This window comes from Quercus suber, unplaced genomic scaffold, assembly GCF_002906115.3.
Source record: "Quercus suber isolate HL8 unplaced genomic scaffold, Cork oak 2.0 scaffold_23, whole genome shotgun sequence".
Classification (NCBI taxonomy): Eukaryota; Viridiplantae; Streptophyta; class Magnoliopsida; order Fagales; family Fagaceae; genus Quercus; species Quercus suber.
In genome coordinates, this window is record NW_027069488.1 from 2,256,047 (window position 1) to 2,281,218 (window position 25,172).

General features: G+C 35.5%; 4 protein-coding genes and 1 pseudogene across 4 annotated transcripts; 4 read left to right on the forward strand and 1 right to left on the reverse strand.

Moving 5' to 3' along the window:
• Positions 1-207: 207 nt before the first annotated feature.
• On the forward strand, positions 208-3,277 carry LOC136064334 (rust resistance kinase Lr10-like; annotated as a pseudogene).
• A 2,909-nt stretch (positions 3,278-6,186) lies between these two features.
• Positions 6,187-6,657, forward strand: LOC111985839 (uncharacterized protein At4g02000). Its single transcript, XM_024017497.1, has one exon. The coding sequence runs from the start codon at positions 6,187-6,189 to the stop codon at positions 6,655-6,657; it is 471 nt and encodes a 156-aa protein (XP_023873265.1).
• Positions 6,658-8,828: 2,171 nt separating this feature from the next.
• Positions 8,829-10,737, forward strand: LOC111985840 (uncharacterized). Its single transcript, XM_065765977.1, has 5 exons — positions 8,829-9,414; positions 9,519-9,572; positions 9,675-9,974; positions 10,053-10,297; positions 10,564-10,737. The coding sequence occupies exons 1-5, from the start codon at positions 8,829-8,831 to the stop codon at positions 10,735-10,737; spliced, it is 1,359 nt and encodes a 452-aa protein (XP_065622049.1).
• A 4,905-nt stretch (positions 10,738-15,642) lies between these two features.
• Positions 15,643-18,376, reverse strand: LOC111985841 (rust resistance kinase Lr10). The gene is made up of 2 exons (XM_024017499.2): positions 17,703-18,376; positions 15,643-16,919 (listed from the first exon to the last, which is right to left on the reverse strand). The coding sequence occupies exons 1-2, from the start codon at positions 18,373-18,375 to the stop codon at positions 15,808-15,810; spliced, it is 1,785 nt and encodes a 594-aa protein (XP_023873267.1). The 5' UTR covers position 18,376; the 3' UTR covers positions 15,643-15,807.
• A 5,540-nt stretch (positions 18,377-23,916) lies between these two features.
• LOC111985843 (uncharacterized) lies at positions 23,917-24,699 on the forward strand. Its single transcript, XM_065765979.1, has one exon. The coding sequence runs from the start codon at positions 23,917-23,919 to the stop codon at positions 24,697-24,699; it is 783 nt and encodes a 260-aa protein (XP_065622051.1).
• The last annotated feature ends 473 nt before the right edge of the window (positions 24,700-25,172 follow it).

Here is a 25,172-nt window from a genome sequence, read left to right on the forward strand (position 1 = left end):
TTATTGCATCTAATCTGATACGATGATGACACAAGTAAAGAAATAATCTTGTACTTGGACAATTGGCTGATCTCAATCGTTTACGTTTGAGGAAATGAATAGTAAAAATTATTGAATTTCTTAATTAGAAGATAGCTTTTTGGTGCATTCTCCATTCGTTCCAATGTACTATACATGCTAATAAATATTTGTTGTAGTTTTTGTATAATGACAAAATTAATTCATTCCCGCATAGGTGAGTTTTCTATCTCAAAAAAGTTGCAAGAAGGGTAAAGATAATACAGAATGAAAAATGTCAGAGAATTGCATTGAGTAATTGGCCTGAGGTGAAGATGACACTAGTAGATGAATAACCATGTACTTGGGCAATCGGTTGATCTTTTAGGCTTAAGAAAATGAAAAGTAAGATAATTGAATTTCTTAAGATCTACACAAAATTTGGACTGGTCTAGGTTTTGTGGGCACGAGTTAATTAGATTGTTGTGGGTCTGTGGCTTTCTTGATGGGTTGGGTTTGCTTCGTGGGTCGACGTTGTTTGGTCTTGGGCCCGTGCTTGCCACTGTTAACACCTTAGAGGTTTCTTATTATGCCTAGACTTTTCAACTTTTTTGGGGCACTTGTTTCCCTAATTAGTAATTTATCTTTAATTAGCAAAATGTAATTTCCACTTTTCTTTTTGGTTGCAGCATATTATTTATACTTACTACTAAACATCGGTAAGAACCTGAATCTCCTTTGATATTCTTCAACTTTTTTTTAGCAGATCATTCCTTAAGATTGTGCTTGAGAATAGTTTACCATGAAAACAAGATGTAATTAAATTTTAGTGACATTTAAATGGAAAAAACATTTATTGTGCTTAATTACTTGGATTAGGAAGGCTCTTGGTTGTTAGTTCAGCCATATTTTCAACTAAAAATTAAAATAGCTGAAAGTAGTGCAACAAGAAATTTGTTTTCTCATAGTTTTTCGGTGATGTCCCTGTACAGTATTATTATACGTTACAGCAAAAATGGTCTTGGGGACTCCATGGGTGGTTGCCCTTTTGATATATAAGTGGCGTAGCAGGCATTTATCAACAAATGACGCTGTTGAAGAATTTCTGCAAAGCCAAAATAACTTCATGCCAATTACGTATTCTTACTCAGAAATTAGGAAGATGACCAAAGGTTTTAAGGACAAGTTGGAAGAAGGAGGCTATGACTTTGTATATAAAGGGAAGCTTCAAAGTGGCCGTCTTGTAGCTATTAAGGTTAATGGGCAAGATTTTATTAGCGAAGTTGCAACAATTGGAAGGATTCACCACATGAATGTGGTGCATCTCATTGGCTTCTGTGCCAAGGGACCAAAGCGTGCCCTTATATATGAATTCATGCCAAATGGTTCTCTTGACAAATACATTTTTTCACTAGAAGGAAGAATCCCCTTAAGTATTGAGAAAATATACGAGATTTCTCTTGGAGTGACTCGTGGGATTGAATATCTACATTGAGGATGTGACATGCAAATTTTGCATTTCGATATCAAGCCCCATAACATTCTTCTTGACGAGAACTTCGCCCCAAAAGTTTCTGATTTTGGGCTTGCGAAACTTTATTCTGCAAATGATAGCAGTGTCTGACTGCTGCAAGAGGAACACTAGGTTATATTGCTCCAGAGTTGTTCTATAAAAACATTGGAAGGCATCTTTTATAAAGCTGATGTTTATAGTTTTGGCATGTTATTGTTGGAAATGGCTAGCAGAAGAAAGAACTTTAATGCATTAGTAGATCATTCAAGCCAAATTTACTTCCCAACTTGGGTCTATGAACAAGTTAGCAAAGGAAATGACATAATAATGGAAGGTGCCACAGAGGAGGAGAAGTAAACAGTTAATAAGATTATTATAGTCGCATTATGGTGTATACAAATAAAGCCTAGTGATGGTTGTTCAATGAACAAAAGTTGTAGAAATACTTGTAGGAGAAGTTGAATGCTTACAAATGCCTTCTAAGCCTTTCTTATCATCACTAGGGGATGTAGGAGACAAAAGTGAATCAGCTCAATTTTAAATGCAAACGAGGTGATGTGTCAGTTGGTTGATTTACATGGAAGAGTGTAATGTATTTTTGGCATTGCTAATTCCATAACAAATTTGGTTGTAATTTCTACAAAAGTTTACTTGTAATGACAAAAAGTTTTAATGCAATTGTTTCTAATTCCATTTGGTGTAATCAAGAATGAAGTCAAATGAAGGCTGTTACTGTGCAAGTCTAGAGAATTTCGGTTTAGCAAAATAAAAAATAGTTAAGCGAAATCAAGTATTTTAAAAATTTGTTGAACAAAAAATTCTGCCTGATGTTTGTCTGATTTTTGGTCTATAGGATAGAATTTATAATGCATAAAGTTTGGAAAGGTAATTTTTTTTTACAAATACGATAGAATTTATAGTGCATTTTATGATGATTGTTGTTTATTATGAAGCCTAAATACAAATTAGTTTTTAGTGTTGGTGAGATTTAGACCCAAGTTCCACAAAAAATTTATTGGTTGGGTTAACTCGAATTCATGAGAAAGTATGAATGTTGGTTTTTTCATTTTTGTTTTGTTTCCTGTTTTGTTTTGGGGCAAGAACGATAAAGTATAAATGTTGATTTTATACATTAGCACGTAAAATTCAAGATGACGACAGAATTTTATACACTAACATTAATTTTCATGCTCAAGTCGAATCGAAGGAATGCTATTCGCCTTGAGCATTCGACTTGGCCCTTGAACCAAATCCTCTCCATAGTTGCTGGAATGCTGCAGGATCTCTTAAATTCACAACATGATGTCCCAGTTGCTGTCCAGGTTCCATCCGATCTTCACTGGTGTCCATTGGAGCAGTTTCAGTACAAAGCCAACTTTGATGGTGCAGTTTTCTAGAGCAGCAACTCGGCTGGGCTGGGTGTTATTATTTGCGACAACAAAGGTGCTGTCATTGGGGCACTTTCAATGCATATACCTCTCCCTCAGTCTTTAGCGGAAGTGGAAGCTCTGGCATGTAGACGTGCAATCCAGTTTGCAATTGAGATTGGTCTTCAGGAGGGAATCTTTGAAGGTGACGCAGCTGTGGTGATTCAAGCTACAAAAACCTGTTCGGCAGACCAGTCCATGTATGGTCATCATTGGTGACATCCTTGAACAAGCATCTCATTTGTCTCAGTTTGATTTTTGTTATGTCAATTGTGTAAGATTTTAAGAAAACTTTGTGGCCCACATTTAAATGACAAATTGAAAACTCATGTCTTAAGAATTTTATTTGTGAAAGACGTTATGGTGAATAACAATTTTTAAGTAACTCTCAATTGGTATAATCCCTTTGGTTAATAAACACCTTAAAGTTACAAGTTTTAAACTCTTTGATGGAAGGAGGGTTATGAAACAAATCTTAATTTAAAAGGGTCTCTAGTTTAGTCTATATATATAGCCTGTTTCCATCAAAAGAATATATGTAAGGTAAATGCCATAGACTAGATTCTAGTCACTAGAAGACACTTTTTATAGATACACTATTATCTAGTGAGTCTTCTTTTTCTCTACACACTCAAACAATTATGGCTGAAGGTATGTTTATTTTATTCCACAACTCTAAATTTATCTTACAAATCGCACTTGTAATAAAGTAGCCGATGCTTTGGCTAAATGGGCTAGCATTGGGTTAGATTTACAGGTCTGGTTAGAAGACTGTCCAGGGGATATAGCTCCCTTAGTTCTTTCAGATGTTTTTTAAATCTTTCTTTCCTTTGTTTCAATAAATGTCCAGTCTGGTTTCTCAAAAAAAGGTGCTGTAAAACTCAAACCCACAGCCACTGCAGCTTCATAATGGTCCCGTTCTATTTTGAGTTCCAAAACTTTATACCATATTGATGCCCACAACAATGAAGTGGTTCGTGTTAACCTTAGTAGTTTGCCACCGAATGAATCTAAATGGGACCTTCTTCCTCAAATGCCTAATAGTGTACTGGAACCACAAGCCTTCTTTCTGTGTGGCAAGCTTTATTGCTTGGGTGGTCACAAAGAAAACAAACCTTGGGCTATGGCTTACAAACCGACCTTAAATACATGGCAGTCACTACCTGAACCCCCAAACCGTCCCAGTTCTCAGAATCGTGATTTATTCTCAGCAGCTATGGAGGGTCTTAGACCAAGTATTGCATGTAGTGGGAACATGTTATGGTTATCCTTGTATCTCCAAATCTTTGATGTGGATACCAAAAGTCGGAGAGTAAACAAGTTTAAAACCAATGAAGGACTAACCCTTTGGCCAAAGGGACAACCTGTTGCTGTTTACAAGAAGTTGTATAAGTACGACATTCACTTTGAAAATCTATCTGGGTTTGATTTGGTGACAAACAAGTGGAGCAAGACCAAAGTTCATATGCATGACCGTGATGAATATGTGCCTGGAAAAGTTCATATTTCAAGTGAAGTGTTGATGAAGTATTATATATATACTCCGAATTTTGGAGCAATTAAAGCTTTGAAATACTTCATATATCAAGTATTCTCAATGCTTTACATATTGCAATCATAGCTTTTAATTTGGTTGCCTTTCGAATATCTAGCACTATGGCTCATGGGGGTTGGATTTTTTTAACACCTTATGTTATCTACTCCTAATACTGATTGTATAAAACTCAATTCCATAGTAAGAAGACTAGAAACAACATGCAATGGCCATGCAAGATCCCCTAGCGGGAAATCAACTAACTAGTGAGAGAGATTTGGGATTTTTCCCTATCCATAATAATTTTACAGTCTGTTGGCATAGCTGTAATTGCAATGACTCTTCCTCGTAATTCTAAGTTTCTAACTATTTTTTAAATGAGAAAAAGTTTATTTATAAACCGGTTTTGGAGGAATATTTCTTCAACCTATTACGTGATGATTGATAAAATCATTTTTGTGTATTTTTTGTACATGATCTATTTGATAAGTTATGTATTTTTTTCAAATAATATATGTGGATAGTTTTACAAACCTTATATAATGAATTGCAAGATATTCCTCTAAAAATGTTTGGAGGAAACTTTGTCCATTTGAATCTAGAGCTATTCCTTGCAAGGCTAAGGGTGCTCTTGGTTTTTTGTATCACTTTGTTTTGTTAATTTTCTATAAACCTTTTTCTTGAGACCAAAAAAAAAAAAAAAAAAAGGAAAAAAGAAAAAAAAAAGAAAAAGAACAAAAAGAAAAAGGAAAAAAGAGAGAGAGACTAGCTAGAAATGGAACTTGTTTAGGGCCAACACAAATAGAAAATTGGACATCAAATTTAAGGTTAATTTGGTGAACCATATAAATTGTTTAGTTTTGATCTAAATTGGTCAACTTTAATCTGGTTTTTATTTGTTATCTAATTTATCTAAATCCAAATTGAAACTTATTTCGATTAATATGTGCACGTGTAATGTAAACTTTATGTTGATAATCAACATCAATTACCTAAAAAAAAAAAATTTACAAGACTAAAAAAGACTAATACGCATACATTTATTAACTACGTTGTCTTTCTTTTTTAAATTCAAAAATGCAATTGTTGGCCTTAATTTCTTGTATTTTTTGAATTATTGTTAAACCTCAACTTGCCCATAAATCCAAGATATCACAATTGACCTTATTTTATATTCAAATACCCTATAAGCCAGTAAGCCATTACCCAATTTATGCACATACACATGCGAGCATATCAAAGACAAAAACATAAAAAGAATCTTGGTAAGTGGTAAAGCTAACATGGTCCATACAAAAAATCGTGTGCTCTCTAGAGGGGAGGAAGCCGAGCTTAAACGTAGCAACAAGAAAGTGAAGGATGTAAGCCATGCAGGCTTCTCCCCTAGCCAAGAAGGAGGTTACCATTTCAATGGTCAACCCAAAAACTCAAGCCTCTCTGAGGCGCAATCTTTCAAAGATAAGCTCCTCAGGGAGATCCCAGGGGCTTATAACCAAACTTTTTTCTTTGATGGAAAAATGGATGCAGACATTGAGTCAGACGATGAGATTGAGGATCCCAGGGAAGGTTTTGCTGTAGTTAAGCTCTCGAAAGAGGTCAAGCATCGTATCAGAACGGTATGGGCGAGCTCACTTATCGTTAAAGTTTATGGCCGTTCAGTGGGGTTCAACTTCATTCAGTCCAAGCTTAATGCTCTTTAGAAACCCACGAGTAGGATGGATGTTACTGACCTAGGGAAGGAGTTTTGTCTAACTCGTTTTAGTTGTAAGGAAGACCATGACATGGTTTTAAGAAGAGGTCCGTGGTTCGTGGGAGACAATTTTCTCTCAATACGACCAAGGAAGCCAAACTTTAAACCTTCGTCCACTAATGTTTCATCCATTGTTGTGTGGATTAGGCTCAACGAGCTTTCCATTGAGTACTATGAAATGGAGGTCCTTAAACAGATTGGCAATTCTGTGGGAAAGATTTTCAGGATTGATACTTACACGGCAATTGAAGCGAGGGGCTGTTTCGCTAGTCTTTGCGCACAGGTGGATATAGGAAAGCCTCTTGTCACCACCGTTCTCATTGGAGGTATTCATCAAGCAGTTAACTATGAAGGCATCCACAAACTTTGCTTCTCATGTGGATGGATCGGCCACCGGAAGGATTCTTGTCCGTACATTATCCGAAGTAGCTCTTAGCTGGGTAAGGATGGAAGTGACAAAGAAGAGGGCTTAGTGGGCAGCACACATGAAGAGTGTGATCGGGTGGACCCCAGGGAAAGGTTGGAGCCAACGTCTCCTAACCAAAAGGACACTTATGGTTCGTGGGTGGTGGTAATAAAAAAACGACAAGGAAATAGAGCTGTAAGGAGTATGTCAAACGCTAATGGGTTCGGATATCTTAGAGCAAGTGGTGGCAATGCTTTTTTGAGTGTGGGGCCCAAGAATAGTAATGTGACAGATGGCAAAAGAAAGCCAAATGAGGCCTCCTCTTCTTATCAGTCCCATACCCCTAAAGCCAGTGAACATGAGAATGGACCAAAGCAAGTGGGCCTGGCTACTGAAGAAGTTCTTCAAGCTGAGTTAAGGAACATAGGCCAATTTAGTAATGGATTATCTTCATCCTTGGCCCATAGTCCATCTGTTAAGGGCAAAAAAGGTATTGCATGCAATAAGGCACCAATACCTCTGGTCAACAAAGCCGTGAGTTTGCTTAACAATCAGAAATAATCCTTCTTAGTGTCCACTTCAAAGCTCTCTTATGGAGTTAACCAGAGGTGGGATTTAGAGTTTCAATTCATAACTCTAGCAAGGGATGAGGTGGGCCATGAATCTCGAGGGAATGATCATAGAGATCCCGAAGGTAGTTGTGTTGGAATTTTGTGCGAAGCTCAATGAAGGAGCGACGGTGTGGGAGTCCATTCCTTAGAGCACACCAATTCCGGTATTGTGCAAGGCGAACCATTTCGAGAGCCTCGTGGAGAGGATGATGTTGGAGATCATGCGGATTGCAACTTGCTTCAGGAGTAATAGGCACACTACCAAGCTGGTGCAAGTGCTTCAACCCATGGTGGAGTTCAACCTCCACTGTCTGATGGGAGTACTCAAGTACTGGTTAACCCTCATGCCGGGGAGAGGTTAGTCATTGGAGATGCTATGGAAGTCGGGATGGAACTTGAAGGAGGAGGTGAAGTGCCTTCCCTCTTTTGATAAGTACCCCTCCCCTCTCCATAACCGTGTGATGAATATCATTATCTGGAATAACAGGGGCGTTCTGAAGCTCAATTTTTAGAGCCATGTTAGGGAGTTGACTTGAGTGCACGATCCGGCTATCTTTGTGATCATGGAGACTCGACTTTGAAGGGAGAGAGCTAAGGATATTATAGACCGTTTACCCTTCGATGGTGCAATCCACACAGATACGATTGGACTTGCTGGGGGGGTTATGGCTTTTATGGAACTCAGACAAAGTGGAAGTTGCTCCCCTGCCCAAAACAGAGTAGGAAATCCACGTTATTGTGAAGGTACGAACTTCTAACCTCTCCTGGTTATTTTCGGCAATTTATGCTAGTCCTAGATTTGCTGAGAGATCTATTCTATAGAATAATTTGATGAACGCTACAAATTTGCATAGAATGCCCTAGATTATTGCAGGGGATTTTAATGAGCCTATTGTTAGTGCTGATAAGCTAGGTGGCAGACTTGTCAGCATTAGTAGATCCCTCATCCTCAAAGATTGCTTGGACAAGTGTAATATGATTGATTTGGGATTCTCGGGATCAAGGTTTACCTGGACCAACTGAAGGGACACTCATGTTCTCATTCAAGAGAGAATTGATAGATTCTTTGTGAATCCAGAGTGGTGTACCTTATACCCTGAAGCCAGAGTCTCCCACCTTACCAGATGTCATTCCGATCATTGCCCCGTCCTGCTCTAAACTACTCCTGTTGTTTGGGCCAAACAGAACCAGCTTTCCAAGTTTCAAAGCTTCTGGCTATCGGACCCCTCCTTCCCTCGAGTGGTTCAGAAAGCTTGGACCAATTCACCCCACCTTCAGGAAGCTATCAAGTCGTTTACCTGAGATGCTTCGGAGTGGAATAAGTCTCACTTTGGTAATATTTTTGATAAGAAAAGGAGGATAATGGCTAGGTTGGACGACATTCAAAGGGCCTTAGCCATCAGACGATTGGATTCCTTAGTAGATTTGGAAAGGAAGCTCCAGGAGGATCTGAATTGTGTTCTTAGTCAGGAGGAAGAGTTATGAGCTTTAAAGTCTAGGGTAAACTGGATGATTTTTGATGACTGGAATACTGTATTTTATTATGTGTCTATACTAGTGAGAAGAAAGAGAAATTCCATCACATCAATCATGTCTAAAGAAGGGGAATGGGTGCATGATGAGATGGTAATCAAGGAAGTTATTAGGAATGGATTCTCGGAGCTCTATACATCCTTTCTTAGCTGTTCGGCCCTTGAGATTCCCGCTGCTTCGCCCTGGCAAGCACGTCTTTTTGATGAGGATCAAGATAGTATTGATAAGGTTGTGTCTGAAGAAGAGATAAAGAATGAGCTCTGGTCCCTCAAAGCTTTCAAAGCCCCTGGCCCAAATGGGCTTCATGCAGGTTTCTTTCAATGTTTTTGGCTCATTGTGGGTACTTTAGTGAAGGAGGAAATTATGAAGATTTTTTCTAATATGGAAGTTCTTGAGGAAGTTAACAGGACCCTCATTATTCTTATTCCCAAGATCCTTCGGCCAGAAACTCTCAGCAACTATCACCCAATAATCCTGTGCAATACGATATACAAGATAGTCTCAAAAATTTTGGTTGCCAGATTGAGGCCCCTTCTTGGCAATCTCATCTCGCTGCTTCAAATCGCATTTGTACCAGGGAGAAGGGGCACAAATAATGCTATAATTTCCCAAGAGCTTATTCACATTATCAGTAGGAAGAGGGGTAAGATTGGTTTCATGGCAATTAAAATTGATCTGGAAAAAGCATATGATAAGCTCAAGTGGAGTTTCATCAGATTTATGCTTAACAGAATTAATCTCCCTCAGAGTCTTATAAAACTGGTTATGAGTTGTATCTCAACAGTTTCCAACTCGATCTTGGTAAATGGGGGGGGACCTTGGATCCTATTCATCCCTCTAGAGGCCTCAGGCAAGGTGGCCCGTTATCTCAATACATTTTTATCCTTTGTATGGACTTCCTAGGGCAGCTTATTGAAGAGGAATGTAGCAAGAAAAGATGGAAACTAGTGTGGGCATCCAAGAGTGGGTTGGCTTTCTCACACCTCTTTTTTGCGGATGATTTGGTCATTTTCACTAAAGCTAACCAAGCAAACTGTTTGGTGATCAGAGAGGTGCTCCATGATTTTTGTAGTAAATCCGAGCAATTAGTGAATGGGGCAAAGTCAAGGGTATATTTTTCTCCAAATGTCGAAGGAGAAGCCAGGGAGTCTCTCTATGATATTTTGGGGTTTCAGTCCACACCCAACCTTGGAAAGTATCTTGGTATTCCTTTAAAACACCCGAGGTCATCGGCTCAGGATTTCAATTTTATTCTGGACTGAGTATAGCAAAAGCTTTCAGGTTGGAAAGCAAATCTGTTGTCCTTAGCCGGCAGAGCTGTTCTTATTAAGCATGTTTCTTCAACCATCCCCAATTATGTCATGCAGTGTAATCAACTCCCTGGTAAAATCATTGTTGGGATTGATAGAGTTAACAGAAACTTCTTGTGGGGTTCATTGGACACGACAAGGAAAGTGCACTGGATGGGATGGGAGAAAGTTACTCAACCAAAGAAGGAGGGTGGATTGGGGATTCAATCGACAAGGGTAGATATTTGGATCTCCTAGCTAAGCTCAATTGGAGATTTCAGTCTGAAGGTGACTCCCTTTAGGTTAAAGTGCTTAAGGGGAAGTACTGCAATACTCAGAGAGTAAGTTCTAGAAACAGAGATAAGCTTCCTTGCTCTAGAATTTGGTCAGCCATGAAGGAGGGTTTAGTAGTATTCCAAAAGGGGGTGAGATGGACAATCAGCAGAGAGAGTAGTCTTAGCTTTTGGGACGATAATTGGACAAAGTTTGGCCCTTTGAGGCAGGTCATTCAAGGTCCTATTCCATGTGAAAGTGTTGATCTAAAGGTTAGGAATGTGGTCTCAGCAAATGGGTGGGACTGGTCTGCAATCTCATTTGAGCTCTCGGATTCAATAAAACTTGAGCTAGAGGCCACTCCATTTGTTGTGGCATCTCGAGGGTGTGATAAATTGGGTTGATAGGACTCGAAGCATGGTATGTTTTCTCTCTGGTTAGCGTACAAGATAGCTATTAATCAGGTAAGGCCTTTCACCTTTGGGGGGTAAATGGATCTGGCATGTGAAGATACTCCCTAGGATCCAAACGTTTTTGTGGTTATGTCTTCATAATAGCATTGGGGTGAGGGAGTGCCTGGCTAGGAGAGGGATCGTGATTGAGCTTGGGTGCCCCCTCTGCCACTCAGGTAGCGAATCCATCTTACATGCACTCCGAGATTGTGAAGTGGTGAAGCCTTTTTGGTCCCAATTGGGCGTAAATGGTCCTGATAACCAATTCTTTACCAGCAACATCATTGATTGGCTAGAAGAGAATGGTACCAAGCATCAGGTTTTCGGTTAACATTATATCCCTTGGAGCACAATTTTTCTCTTTGTTATTTGGATAATTTGGAAGCATAAGAATCGGGTTGTATTTAAGAACCAAAGGCCAAATCCTCAGCTCGCAAAAGAAATCATTCGGAATGCGTTGGAGTATACTTTCTGCGCTGCCCCTACCAGAGAGGCTTCCATTCGTGTCCTAAGACCTGTTTGCTAGACAAGACCAGATTTGGGTTGGGTAAAATTAAATACTGATGGCTCTTCACTCGGTAATCCGTGTATTGCAGGAGGAGGGGGTTTGATCCGTGATGAGCATGAGAATTGGATAGTGGGTTTTGCTCGCAAAGTGGGAGTGACTACATGTTTCCTTGCCTAGCTTTGGGCCCTCCGTGATGGCTTGAGTCTTTGTCTTAGCCGTAACTTCCCAGCCGTTGAAGTTGAGATAGACACTAAGTCTATTGTGGATGCTTTGAGTAACCCGAACTATTCTAACTTATTTGTATCTTCCCTTATAGATGACTGCAGGTGCCTGGCTTCCCAGATTCCCCGGACGTGATTTAAGCATTGTTATTGTGAGGCTAATAGATGTGCGGATGCTTTAGCTCATAAGGGTGGCTGTCAAGCTGTTGATTTTGTTATCTTTGATAGTCTGCTTGTGGGCATCACTAGTTTATTAGATTTTGATCTTAGTGGTTTGTATTTGAACAGGCTTTGTCCTGAGATGCTGTTTTCTTTCTAGTTTAATGCATTCCCCTTTAAACCAAAAAAAAAATATCAAAGACAAAAACAATCACTACCGGTCCAAGCTTATAAACATCATTATATTTCTATTAGGGTTCGATTTTGATGGTCTTTTATATAATTGGCATGATTTAGGCAAACAACTCTCAGTTCTTGAGTCACGTCTAGAATTCTGTCCCAAAACGCACTCTGTGTCCTTTTTTTGCTTCTTTAATCAAGTCTAGCCTACCCAAATGGACTCAGATGCACTGATAATTAGTAAGTTTTGCCTTAATGATCTTGGTATGTGGGGCTAGGTGATTCGGCTTGCACTTTCAAACCTGATATTGCGCTTAAGCGCTTGATTGTAATTTTATAAATTTTCTGCAACCTGGCCCATTCAGATGCTTTTTGCCCGAGGTTGGTTGGGTTTGCATTTGCTTCATATTGGGGGGTTGGGCAATCAATAGTTTGTTTGTGTGAGTATAAAATTTGACAATAAATTGTTTGTTTTATGATGGAAAACAAAAGTTAAAATTGTTATAGAGATAGTTTTAATTTTATTATATGGGTTTCATGAACCAATGTGTTAATTTACACATGATTTCGTAAGCTTTTTATGATAAAATTGATAATAGTCTCCAAATGACTAAAGCTCAAAAGACAAAAATAGATTAAATAATTTTTAACATTTGGATGGTAACTTTATTTTTGGAATGATCCTTTCCTATTTTATAATTGAATCTTACAAAATTTTTGTTTATGCTCATTTTATTTAAGAATGTGATTATAAGGTGTGTAAATGACTTTTTCCAAACACTCTTTTATCAAGACTTCTTTTAAGAATGTGATTATAAGGTGTGTAAACGACTTTTTCCAAACACTCCTTTATCAAGACTTCTACATAGTAAATTAATTTTAATTTTGTTAGAAATCAAGTCGGGTTTTACTTGACTTGTTACCCATAGGGTGTCCACATGGATTAGTAGGTTAAAGAGGAGATTAAAGGTTTGTTTGGATACCGCTTCTTGCTGAAAACTGAAAATACCGTAGTAAAATAATTTTTAAATGTGTAAATAGTGTCGTGGAACCCAGTTTTAAAGTTATATTTGCTGAATTCTGTACTTGCAGGTCCTGTGAACAGTGCATGTGACTCATAGAAAAACAACGCAAATGCGCAACGCAAGCTCAAAAACGCTATCCAAATTCCAAACTCCACCTAAGTGTCCGTTTGGATCACGTTTGCACATCTGCGATTTTGCTTTTTTTTTTTTTTTTGACCAGCGCTTCTTACATGAACAGTGCATTAAGGCAAAGTTACAGTGTTTTCAGTAGTGAATAGTAACCTAGAAATTATTTTTTTATTGTTTTCAGTAATAAATTTTCAGTTTTCAGCAAAATAAGCGGTATCCAAACACATACTAAATGTAAAGTCTATTTCTTCTCTTTTCTAATTTTTGTCTCAACATCTTTTTCCTTATCATCCAAGTAGTGCCACAACAGATTACTATGAATATGGTGATATTCACCGCCTCTTTTTTTGGATTTCTCAGGCTATCTTTTGGCTGGATAACCAATTTAATCCAACTTGAGATGCATTAAAAGTTTATTTCAAGGAATTTGATGGGCCATGTCTTTCCTCTGCTCCACATAAGATGCATTCCATTTCTCCTATATGTTTTCTTTTTTGTAGCACTAAGCTTGTTGGAATGTGATCTCTGTGTGTGGCAAGAGTAATGCCTTTCCTTACAAGACTCTCAGCCATTATAAATATATGATGCTTGTCACCAAGAACATGAAACTGTTATGGAGAATTATCATTGTGCCCCATCTACGTACAACAACATCCATGACATAAGCTATATGTTTCATTTAAAAGACTATAAAAAAGTCCTAAAACTAAGTAATAATTGCCAATACAAGATCATAGAGCTCATTGGCCAATGCCATAAGCTAGTTGGGACTCGTAAAAACAATAGTAGATTCTTTCAATTGGCAAACAATTGAACAAAGCAACGCTGGAGGGAGTAAAGTGGGGCTCTTGAGGCCCAAGCCCAAGCCCAATAGACCCCAGGAGAAATCCTTGGGCCAGAACCCGGCCCAAAAGATGTTCAGTCCGAAACCACATTTATGTGTTGACCTTTTTTGGCTGAATAATCTCTTCTTATTTCAAAGAAGGCCAAACCCAACCAACTACAAGCAAAAGTCAGAACTGGCCCCGATCCATCTCTTTCCAAAGCTTAAGCTACATTAATGGTAGGAGGCCAAGAGAGGGGAATAGGCCTAGATCTATGCCAAAAGGCAGCCCAAAGGGCTAAGAGACGGGTCGAAGAATTGACCTCTCTTTTAACAAAAGAGAAAGATATATCCTCAAAAAAATTTACAGCTGAAAGGATATTATTCACAATTATAACAATAGGTTGAAATTCTCTAAATAAAAAATTACAGCAATAGACTAGTGGCGGTGGGGGGTCCAAGTTTCTTACCTTGACGATCAAAATAAATATTTGCACTAATCAGTGATCGAGCTCCCTTCCTTCGACCCCCTTTTTAACACAAGAAACTTTTTTTTGGGCCTTTTTCTTTTGTTTATTTTCACTTTGAGATAAATATCTTATTTAGTATTGATATTATCTTTTGATTTGCACTCGAACCTAGTTCCATGGGTTTGAAGGTAATATTTAAGTCAAGAGAATAGTCATAGATATAAAATTTTAGTTCTTAATTGACCCAATTTTATTGTATACTAAAATAATATTAAAATTTTATATTGTAAGTGAAATAGTGAAGAAATTATTCACTAACTTATGGTGCAATTCTTAAGTATGAATATTTTTGTTGTTAGATCTACAACTAATATTAAGTAGATTAAAGTGCAATTCATAATAATTACTTACTTTTATTTTTCTTTACCTAATATGTTATGTTTTATTTTTAAAGCTTTAAATAATATGTTATCTTTTGTAGGTGATCCAAATTTATTTATATTTTACTTGCACATGCCCAGCTGATGAGATTGATAACATTAGATGCTTTACGTGTATTTTTTTGTTTTGTTTTGTTTTGTTTTTTGTTTTTTTGTTTTTTTGTTTTTTTTTTTTATGCTTTACGTGTATTTTTTTGTTTTGTTTTGTTTTGTTTTTTGTTTTTTTGTTTTTTTGTTTTTTTTTTTTTTTGCGTAGTTATTTTGTTGTGATGATAAGATTAGTGAACAATTGTATTATTTGACTTGGATTGCCCAACTTTGTAGCTCAACTAGCATATTCTAATGTTATTAATAGAGACATATAAGGTTTAAATTCCGTCAACCCCAACTATCATTGAATATATATATATATAAAAAAGATTAGGTTGTTGAATATGATTGATGGACTTCAACCCCAACTAGCATATTCTAATTTGACTTTATCATTTCCCTCTACATCAATGAATATGATTGATGGACTTAAACCACCTTGTAAATAAATATTTGAATTGTTTCTTTGTAATTGGTGACACATCAATATATAAGCTCAATGCAGTAAAACTTGTAATACCCGCAACATTACTCCTAAGTTATATTGGAAAGCTCTAAGGAAGTCCTAGTGCAACTAGGAAACTTCATTCGTGTTAAGCACCCAATTAGGCTAAAAAATAGGAAATTTCACCAAAAAAAATTTCTTAAACAAATCTTAATTTATACCATACCATATAAGGGCTCAATTTTGACTACTCTTAAAAACTTTCCAAAATAAGGAATGAAGCTTTATTTAAAAAAAAAAGTGAAATTCTAAAAATAAACATAAAAATTTAAACCTTAAATTTTTGCCTACCTCAACAAGAAATTAAAAGATACATTGCCTTGCTCATACTTGATACAAAAAACCTATCCCTACAATAACCACAATATTAATAATTTCAATCTTCAAGTACAACATAATTGCAACCTATATTATCATTTAAACATTTAGTCTGATCCTATAAAAAAAAAAAAAAAAACCTATATATCCATATTTAGTTTGATTCTGGGATGACTTCTAACTCTTGAATTAGATGCCTTGTAGGCATACTTTCATTAACTCTTCTTGAGCTTGTAGAGGCAAAGGGATTAGGAGGCATGGTTAATTTATCTCCTTTTCCCTCCAACATTTGAACCACACTTTTCATAGAAGGACGATCTGTTGGGTGCCACTGGATGCACCAAAGTCCCACAATTGCTAATTTTTTTGCAAGTTTAGCATCTTCACTATCCTCAACATAGACTCGTAGGTCTTCCTTTTGCTCTAATAGATTATAGATCCGATCTGGGAAATATATTTGGCTAGTGGTCTCCACGTTTACATCAAAATTTTTCCTCCCTCCAACCATTTCAAGCAACACTATTCCAAAACTATAAATATCTGATTTGTAAGACACTTTCCCAAAGTTCCTAGAGAACACTTCGGGCGCAATGTAACCCATGGTCCCCCTAGCTGTGGTCATGGACACTGCACTCTGATCCTTTGCACACAACTTGGCTAGACCAAAATCAGAAATTTTTGGATTGAAATTTTGGTCTAGCAAAATATTATGAGGTTTAATATCAAAATGGAGAATTTGCTGATCACATCCTTGGTGAAGATATTCAATTCCTTTTGCTATGCCAAGAGCAATGTCATGTAGTTTTTCCCAACCAAGGAAACTGTTAGAATCTACTGGGGAAATGAACTTATCTAGTGAATCATTTGGTAAGAAGTCATAAACTAGAGCTCTTCTAAATCCATCAGCACAAAAACCAACCAAGCGAACCACATTAACATGGTGAATTTTACCCATTGTTCCCACTTCATTTATGAATTCTTCCCCATCTCCCTTGAAAATGTTCAGGATCTTCACGGCAACATGGATTTCTCTAGAAAGCTTTCCTTTGAACACTGTTCCATAGGCTCCTTGACCTAATTTCTCTGATAATTGATTTGTAATCCTTTTAATATCGGCATATGAGTACCTTGTGGGCTTGAGAGCTTTGTAATCCTCCAAAAACTTTTCAATCCTTGCTTGATTTTCCTTTTCTGTTTTGTCATAGCGATAGACATGGTAGAATGCATAGACCGCTAGTGCCAAAAGAAATGGCCCCAGGATGGAAACTACATGTTAAACATTAATTCGTGAGTCAAGAAAACTAAAAATATATACAATATATCTTACAAATGGCCAATAGACAACTCACCTGTAGCCACTATTTTTGTTAATCTACCTGTAAAAGATTTTAACATAATCAGCTTCTAATTATACCTATTAGAAAACAAAAGATAATTGCGTAAAATTTTATTACTATTAGCAAGGTTATTTTGCATTCAGAGCTTGTGTCCCTGCTTAACCTTCTAACAGATCTTATGTGCATAGCTTCAGTTTTCCCTCAATTAGTCAATTACCACACTTAAGCTAATCCTTTTAGGTAAATTTATGTTGGTACCCCTAGGTTTGGTTCCAACAAATGGCTAGCTATCAGCCTATTACAGTTCTTTTGAGACACAAATAATCATTTAGTAGTTAGTACTACTTTGGGAGTATAACTGGTACTTTATCTTCTAACATAGCTGGTACTTTATCTTCTAACATAGTAGCATGCTTTATTAATTAAATTCATGGTAAATCTTAAATTCAGGGTAAATCTTACATTAATGTGAAGGAGGGAATATCACGTCATTATAATCCTTGAGTGCATTATAATTTTCTTCGAGACACTACCCTAGTTCTGAAATATTGTTCTTTTGGTTGGAAAAACAACACTCAAATGGATGGATACAGGAAATTACAGTTGCAGAGCATTTATAAATCACTAAACTTGATCAAATCAATACATGTAGGCTTTAAACGTGAAGAACTTGTGGTGATAATAAAAGTGGAAATTGGGTAGAATACAATACCTTTGTTTCCGTAGGGGTTGAAGCACTCAATGTTGAAATCAGTGCTATTATTCTTAAATCTACATTTCTCGCCTTTCACTTCACAGTCTCTGCACTTTGGTTCGGACCATGTCAATTCAAGAAAAGTGAAGTCCCATATATCAGATGGAACTGATGAAACGCTATACATCTTTGTACATGATATTATGGGGAATTCGTCGATGTAATTATCCGAAAGAAAAGCATAAACTGAGGTTGAAAAGCTACTAAGACAATTGATCCGAGGGTAAGGTATATCTGTTTCAGACGTACAATTGAAAAGGGCATAGTCTTCAAGAAAATTTTCTGTTTTGAACTGGAAAGGCGAGGAAGATAAATTGAGTCCCCGGATTTTCAGCGGAAAGCAATTATCTGAGTTAGTAACTTGAATTAACTGAGATTGGTAATCAATGCGTTTAACAAAGACTTTTACTGAAGTAGGCAGCTCGAGCACCGTTTCATGTTCATCAGAGCAGTAGAGATCAAAGCCAGGATAGCCACACTGCTGGTCTGGCTGCCTGTCTTTGAGTCTGAAAGGAAATCGGATGTCTGGGCCATGGTGTCCACACCTATTGTGGCCTTCTCCAAGGTCTACGATGAAAAGCATAAACAATAGGAAGGAAGAGAAAACCTTATTTCCTTGGGAAATATCCATATCCGTGGTCTGGAAAGCTCTCAATCACCAAGATTTCTAAACCAACTTATTTTTTTCACTAGCCCTTTTTTCCTAGGAGACGAGGGTGAAATTTCATGGCTTTGGCCATGAAATTTGCCGAAGTTTCCTCTTATTCAGGGGTCAACTGTGGGCTACTTCTGGGGGACTTCATAAGGCCATATATATATATATATATATATATAGACTAGTAGGTTATATATACATATATATATATATATATATATATATATATATAGACTAGTCTAGATTCACAGCCTGTATCATAGGTAATGACTGGTGCAATCTCACCCTATTTAATAGTTTGTTACTTCTTGTAGATGACGCCACTTCGTCTACAATGTTTAATTTGATTAAGTTGTCAAAATCAAGATCCTATGTAGGATCGTGAGAGGTAGATAGGATCGTGGATCGTAAGATCGGATCGTGGATCGTAAGATCTTACCTATTTTTAGATTTTAAGCAAAAACCTATTGATAGTGATTTTGTATGTTATATAATCACTTAAAATATGAATCCATCCATTTAAAAAAAAATTGCATCATAAAATGTAATTTGCATGCACTACATCGTTTTTATGTCATTCTAACGAAACAAAAAAAATTTAACTTTTGACATAATGTATCTAAAAAGTTCAGTACATGTTTAATTAGCAACTAAGTACCAAAATATTATCTACACATATGGAAAAGGTTTTCCAAATTCTAAGTTCCAAATCCAAAATAAGTTAGGCTAGTTAGCATATAAAAACTAGCTAACTACAAATTTACAATATGTAATCCAAAATAGAATTCTCAATCTAAGGTAAATTAGCCAATTACAAATATGAAATCCAAAAGAGAATTCCCATTCTAAGGTTCTTTTAATCTAATCACTGTCATTGTTATATCTCATTTCATCATCTATATCCTTCCTAGTATCAACATCCAAAACGTTAAATTTAAGTACTATAGGTTTTTTGAGATTCATGTTGACATAGGGGTAAATTTGGGACTTCAATTTATTATTGGGCTTCTGATAACTCATTGGGCTTGTGGGTTTAGGTGGATTATCTTACCCAAATGAATCCCACTTAAAAAAAAAAAAAAAAAAATCAAGCCAAATGGTAGGATCCCATACGATCCTATACGATCCCATACGATCTCATACGATCCTACACGATTCTACATATGATCCTACCATTTTTACGATCCTGCTACGATTATAAACTTTTTAGTGAGGTGGGATCGTAAAATCGTGCGATTTTACGATTCGGATCGCAATTTTGACAACCATATAGCAACTATTCTAATATTTTATGTTATATTTTTTTGACTGAATATTTTATTTTATATTTAATTTGACAACAATGGTTACTTTCTGTTTGTTTATTCGACGGAAGTTTAAGTAATTAAATTATGAAATTGTTATATATCACTACAACAATATGTATATTTGGTGACAAAATTTAGTGAGAAAATATTTTTCGTCACCATTATACTAAATTAGGACAATCAACATGGGAATGAGTTTTCGAGTGATTGTTTGATTGTGTGTAAAACAAATAGGCTGCTATAAAATTTAGTCCAAGATCATCAATTATAAGTAGTTTCAGTACCATGAAAGAACCTAGAAGTCTGGAACACAATTTTATTGAATTAAAGTTAACTTATATAATAATATATATTTTTTTACATAATAATTTTGTAAATTTTTATATTTAGCTTGGCCCCTCCTGGAAAAGTTTCTTAGCTCTTTCAGTACCATGAAAGAACCTAGAAGGCTAGAAGTCTAGAACACAACTTTATTGAATTAAAGTTAACTTATATAATAATATATATTCTTTTACATAATAATTTTGTAAATTTTTATATTTAGCTTGGCCCCTCCTAGAAAAGTTTCTTAGCTCTACCTCTAATTGTGGTCAAGTGTGTGTGAAAGAGTGTTGTAATTGTATTATTGATTTTTTATTCACTAAACTTATTTATGAATACCACTCCTTTCTATCCTCTTAAAATTATTTATTCATTATAAAAATATATAAATTTTAAGAGAACATCATTCAATATAACATGTTTAAATTGCAAAAATAAAGGTAAAATTTTGAGAAAAAAAAATGAAGAATACTGTTAATTGTTCATGTAACAATATAAATCTAAAATGTATGAGAGTTAAGTGCATTATCTTTTACGCTTTGTTTGTTTCGACAATAATGTTTTCTAGAAAATGAGTCATTTTCCAAAAAATGTTTTCTATAAAACTATCTTATTTTCCTATGTTTAGTAATAATCTTAAATGAGTTGGAAAACAATCTTTTAATTTCTCTTATTTAGTTTACTGTGAGATAGAGTTGTTTTCCAAAAAAAAAAAAAAAAAAATTAGAGGAAAACAATCTCTAAAAATAAATCATACTTTTTATGTTGACCAAAAATAGTTTTACTTTAACTCATTTTTTCTAATGCTACCAAATATTGGAAAACACGAAAAACTATCTTTACACAATGTTTTCCATCAAAACAAATGGAGTGTAAAAAATAAATCATAAAATATATCTAAGATAAAATAAAGTTTAAAACAGAACTTCCAATAAAAAATAAAATGAAGTTTGATTAAAATTTTGGCCCTCCCAACATCAAAACAACTTTTTTTGAGAGGAACATTACAACAATTTAATAATAATAATAATATTATTATTACAACTTGACAAATTTAAGCCAAGGTGGTTGTATTGTTCAACATATAATTGATTGAATCGTAGCGATTATAGGATTTAGTTTGCTGACTTTGGATTACTCATGCCTAGCGGACTTTCATCGGTTATACATATAATTGTGTTTCGGCTTACTCAATGTGGCTTTCTCTATTTTTGTTTGAAAGAGCTCCTTGGATGTGTAAGTTGGAAAATTTAGATTGGGTTGATTTTGAATTGCTCAAGTTAATTAATTATTCTAGTAATGCAAAGGTCTAATTTAACATTTGATGCTTGCAACTATGTCACAAAAATAAAATAAAAAAAAAAAAAAAAAATTAGAGGAAAACAATCTCTAAAAATAAATCATACTTTTTATGTTGACCAAAAATAGTTTTACTTTAACTCATTTTTTCTAATGCTACCAAATATTGGAAAACACGAAAAACTATCTTTACACAATGTTTTCCATCAAAACAAATGGAGTGTAAAAAATAAATCATAAAATATATCTAAGATAAAATAAAGTTTAAAACAGAACTTCCAATAAAAAATAAAATGAAGTTTGATTAAAATTTTGGCCCTCCCAACATCAAAACAACTTTTTTTGAGAGGAACATTACAACAATTTAATAATAATAATAATATTATTATTACAACTTGACAAATTTAAGCCAAGGTGGTTGTATTGTTCAACATATAATTGATTGAATCGTAGCGATTATAGGATTTAGTTTGCTGACTTTGGATTACTCATGCCTAGCGGACTTTCATCGGTTATACATATAATTGTGTTTCGGCTTACTCAATGTGGCTTTCTCTATTTTTGTTTGAAAGAGCTCCTTGGATGTGTAAGTTGGAAAATTTAGATTGGGTTGATTTTGAATTGCTCAAGTTAATTAATTATTCTAGTAATGCAAAGGTCTAATTTAACATTTGATGCTTGCAACTATGTCACAAAAATAAAATGCAACGGAAAATAAATTGGACACATGCAATATAGTTATGGAGATAAAACCCTTAACTGGAAAAACCTTACGGGTGGTATGTAGCTTATTGCTTACCACAAAATTGAAGAATTCACTAAGACTAAAATGGAAGTTTACAATACAAAATATCATAATCCTAGTATTGCTGCATGCAATACAATTTTCTCTCTTGATTATATGTAACTCCAACTCGGTTGGACTCTTCTATCTTGTGAATCTCTTCAACGATGCATGGATATTCAATCTGTGTCTAATTTACCACAATAACATCTTAGTCTTGTTCGAGAACTTCATTGAGAACACTTCTTGATCTTCAATTTAGTTTCGGAGATGATGTTTGATATAGACCCTTGGCACATAGTTGTCCTCTTCATAGATTGTTCCCTTATGTTTATAATGACCTAGTATGTCTTTAAAATTTAAATATATTTTGGGAACCTAGTGCATGGATCCTCCGATCTCTAGTCAGAGAAAATCTATTAGGTTTCGGAAACATGATATACAACCTCCTCTAGTCATGATCATAGGCCACAGACTAGAAAGACAGTTTGCACAAGCCTCAATCAGTCAATCGGAATTGAAGTTGGACTTGAGGCAATAGAAACTTCAAATTATGAGTAGTTTATTGTGTTTTCAATGTATATCTTCAAACGCTTTAATATTGACACTAAAATTTATAACTCAATTACATTTGAAACAAGGTTTTGGTTACGAATTTTGCTAAAACACAATACATTTGACCTTAATTAGTTGTATTTAGGATTTGGGTTTTATGGGAGTTTCATTTGTATCACTTCTATAAATCTTTGTGTTTCTTGTGTAATTGTCTTTTCTATTTGTCATAAACCCACTATCATTTGGTTACTCACATTGCAAATAGGTATCAAAACTTTAGCTATCTTAACCATCCCCATTGTCACATGTTAAAAATGCTCTGATATCATGTTAAATAAATTGGAGGTTATAAAATAGTGTGACTAGAAGCATAAAAGAAAAAAAAGAAAAGAAAAAAAGAACGTTGTTCAACATGACAACCCACGTTACACCAAGTAAAATTGGGTTTGGGCCCTGAGTATTGGGCTAATATTTCTAACAAGTAAATATTCCACTTGAGTTATGAAGCTTTGGACAGTTGTGTTAAATTGAATAGAGCTGGGAGTTGCAGAAGATGAAGTTGCTAATACAAGAGATGCAGAACTACAATCGTATAGTATAAGTTTTGTATAGACAGTGTGTTTATGTTTTATTTATTAATTTAGAGGTTAGTTGTTTTAGCTGACATATCTCATTCTATGATTTGTTCCGTAGTTAGTGGGAAGTTAGTTAAGTCTTCCTAATTTACCGCTCTGTGTATTTTGGTACATATAAGCAGAATCTTCTGCAATCTAATTAATTAATCAGCATTTTTACAATTTACAAATCTCCCAAAACTTCTATATTCTCTCTCGGTACCTAACCTCCATTTTTAATTGAGCATCTCTCTTTTTAATTTAACTGGTAACTTCGAAATCAAGACGCATGCATGTGCTTGCTTGGTAGAGTGTTTAATTTAACGAACTTTCAAATAAAAAATAAAAACTTTCAAAATCATGACGTATGTGCATACGGACGTGTTTAAATTTATTAACTTGTAAATTTCAAAATCAAGACGTATGTGCCTGCGTTGATAACTTCTTGTCGGTGTTGGTGTTAGGGATCCTGTTCCTCATTGAAATTGAACACTCTTTTTTTTCTCTCTTTAATTACTTTCCTCAATTTTATTTTACTACTATTTTATTGATGATACTCTGAAAGACCAGAAATATAAGTCATCTTTGTCATTGTCAAGTTTAGTTGTAGCAGATGAAAATTTTCACTCTCTCATAAATGGGGAAACAATTACCCTTCACTGCAGGGCTCACTGCCCTTATTGTTTTTGTATTAGTCCATAATACTTGCAGTACTCATAATAATATTCATCAGTGTGCCCCTTCTTCCTGCGGAAATATCCGGAACATCAGCTGTCCGTTTCGATTAAAGAGCGATCCACAAGCCTGCGGTGACCCAACGTATGAACTGTCGTGTGAGAACAATCATACGGTGCTATACTTATTTGAAGGAAAACACTACGTACAGGAAATCAATTACAATAACTTCACAATCCGGGTGGTGGATTCAGGTATACAGGAGGACAATTACTTCTCCACTCCGAGTTATTCTTTATATCTATATAATTTCAGTTTTCAACAGCCCGCTCTGCCGTATGACATGCGTAACCCTTACTCCTACTCCAGGAGTGTGGTTTTCATGAGCTGTGAAAAACCAGTGAATACTCCATTCTATTTGGATACTTCTACTTGCAATGAAAATGGAGAGTATTCTTCCAACTCTTCAATTTCTCATTCCAAGAGGTATAAATATGTTACAATAATTGGTGATAGAATAAGGGCGAAGGATGTGGAGGATTCGTGCAGATTAGAGCAGATGGTTCTGACGTTTCGGCCAAGAAATGATAATCCAAATATTTCCTGTACAGAAGTCCACAATGAATTGGTATATGGTCTTGAGCTTTCATGGATTCAAGCTATTTGTGACCGTAATTGTGGAAGAGGGAATTCTTGCTACCGCAATGACTTGAACCGTGTTCAATGCTACAGAATAGGTGGGTAAATAAAAAACGAGAAAGGGCATAACACTTTCCATTCTCTAATTAAATACCTTACATATTGACCATTATTTTCCTCTTGCATATTTCTTTCTTTTCCACCCGAGTCTTGCATTTCTGATCCCACTAACCATGTATGTATTGGTTCAATATTGAACTTCTATAAGAAGAAACTTCTTGGTGATGTTATTGAAATTTACTTGATTTAATTTTAAGGTTCCAAATGCTGATGTTATTCTTTTCTTTGTCAAAAATGTAGGATTGGGTGAAAGACTACTTGATTTCCTCTGGGGTGAGGTTTCTATCTCAAAAAAGTAGTTTGAAGGATAATATAGAATCGATAATGATATAGAATTGCACGAGTAATTGTACGTGAGGAATAACTTATTTATTTGGGCAATTGGATGATCACAATCTTTTGGGCTTGAGGAAATGAAAGTAAAAATTATCGAATTTCTAAAGAAGAAAGCTCCTTGAT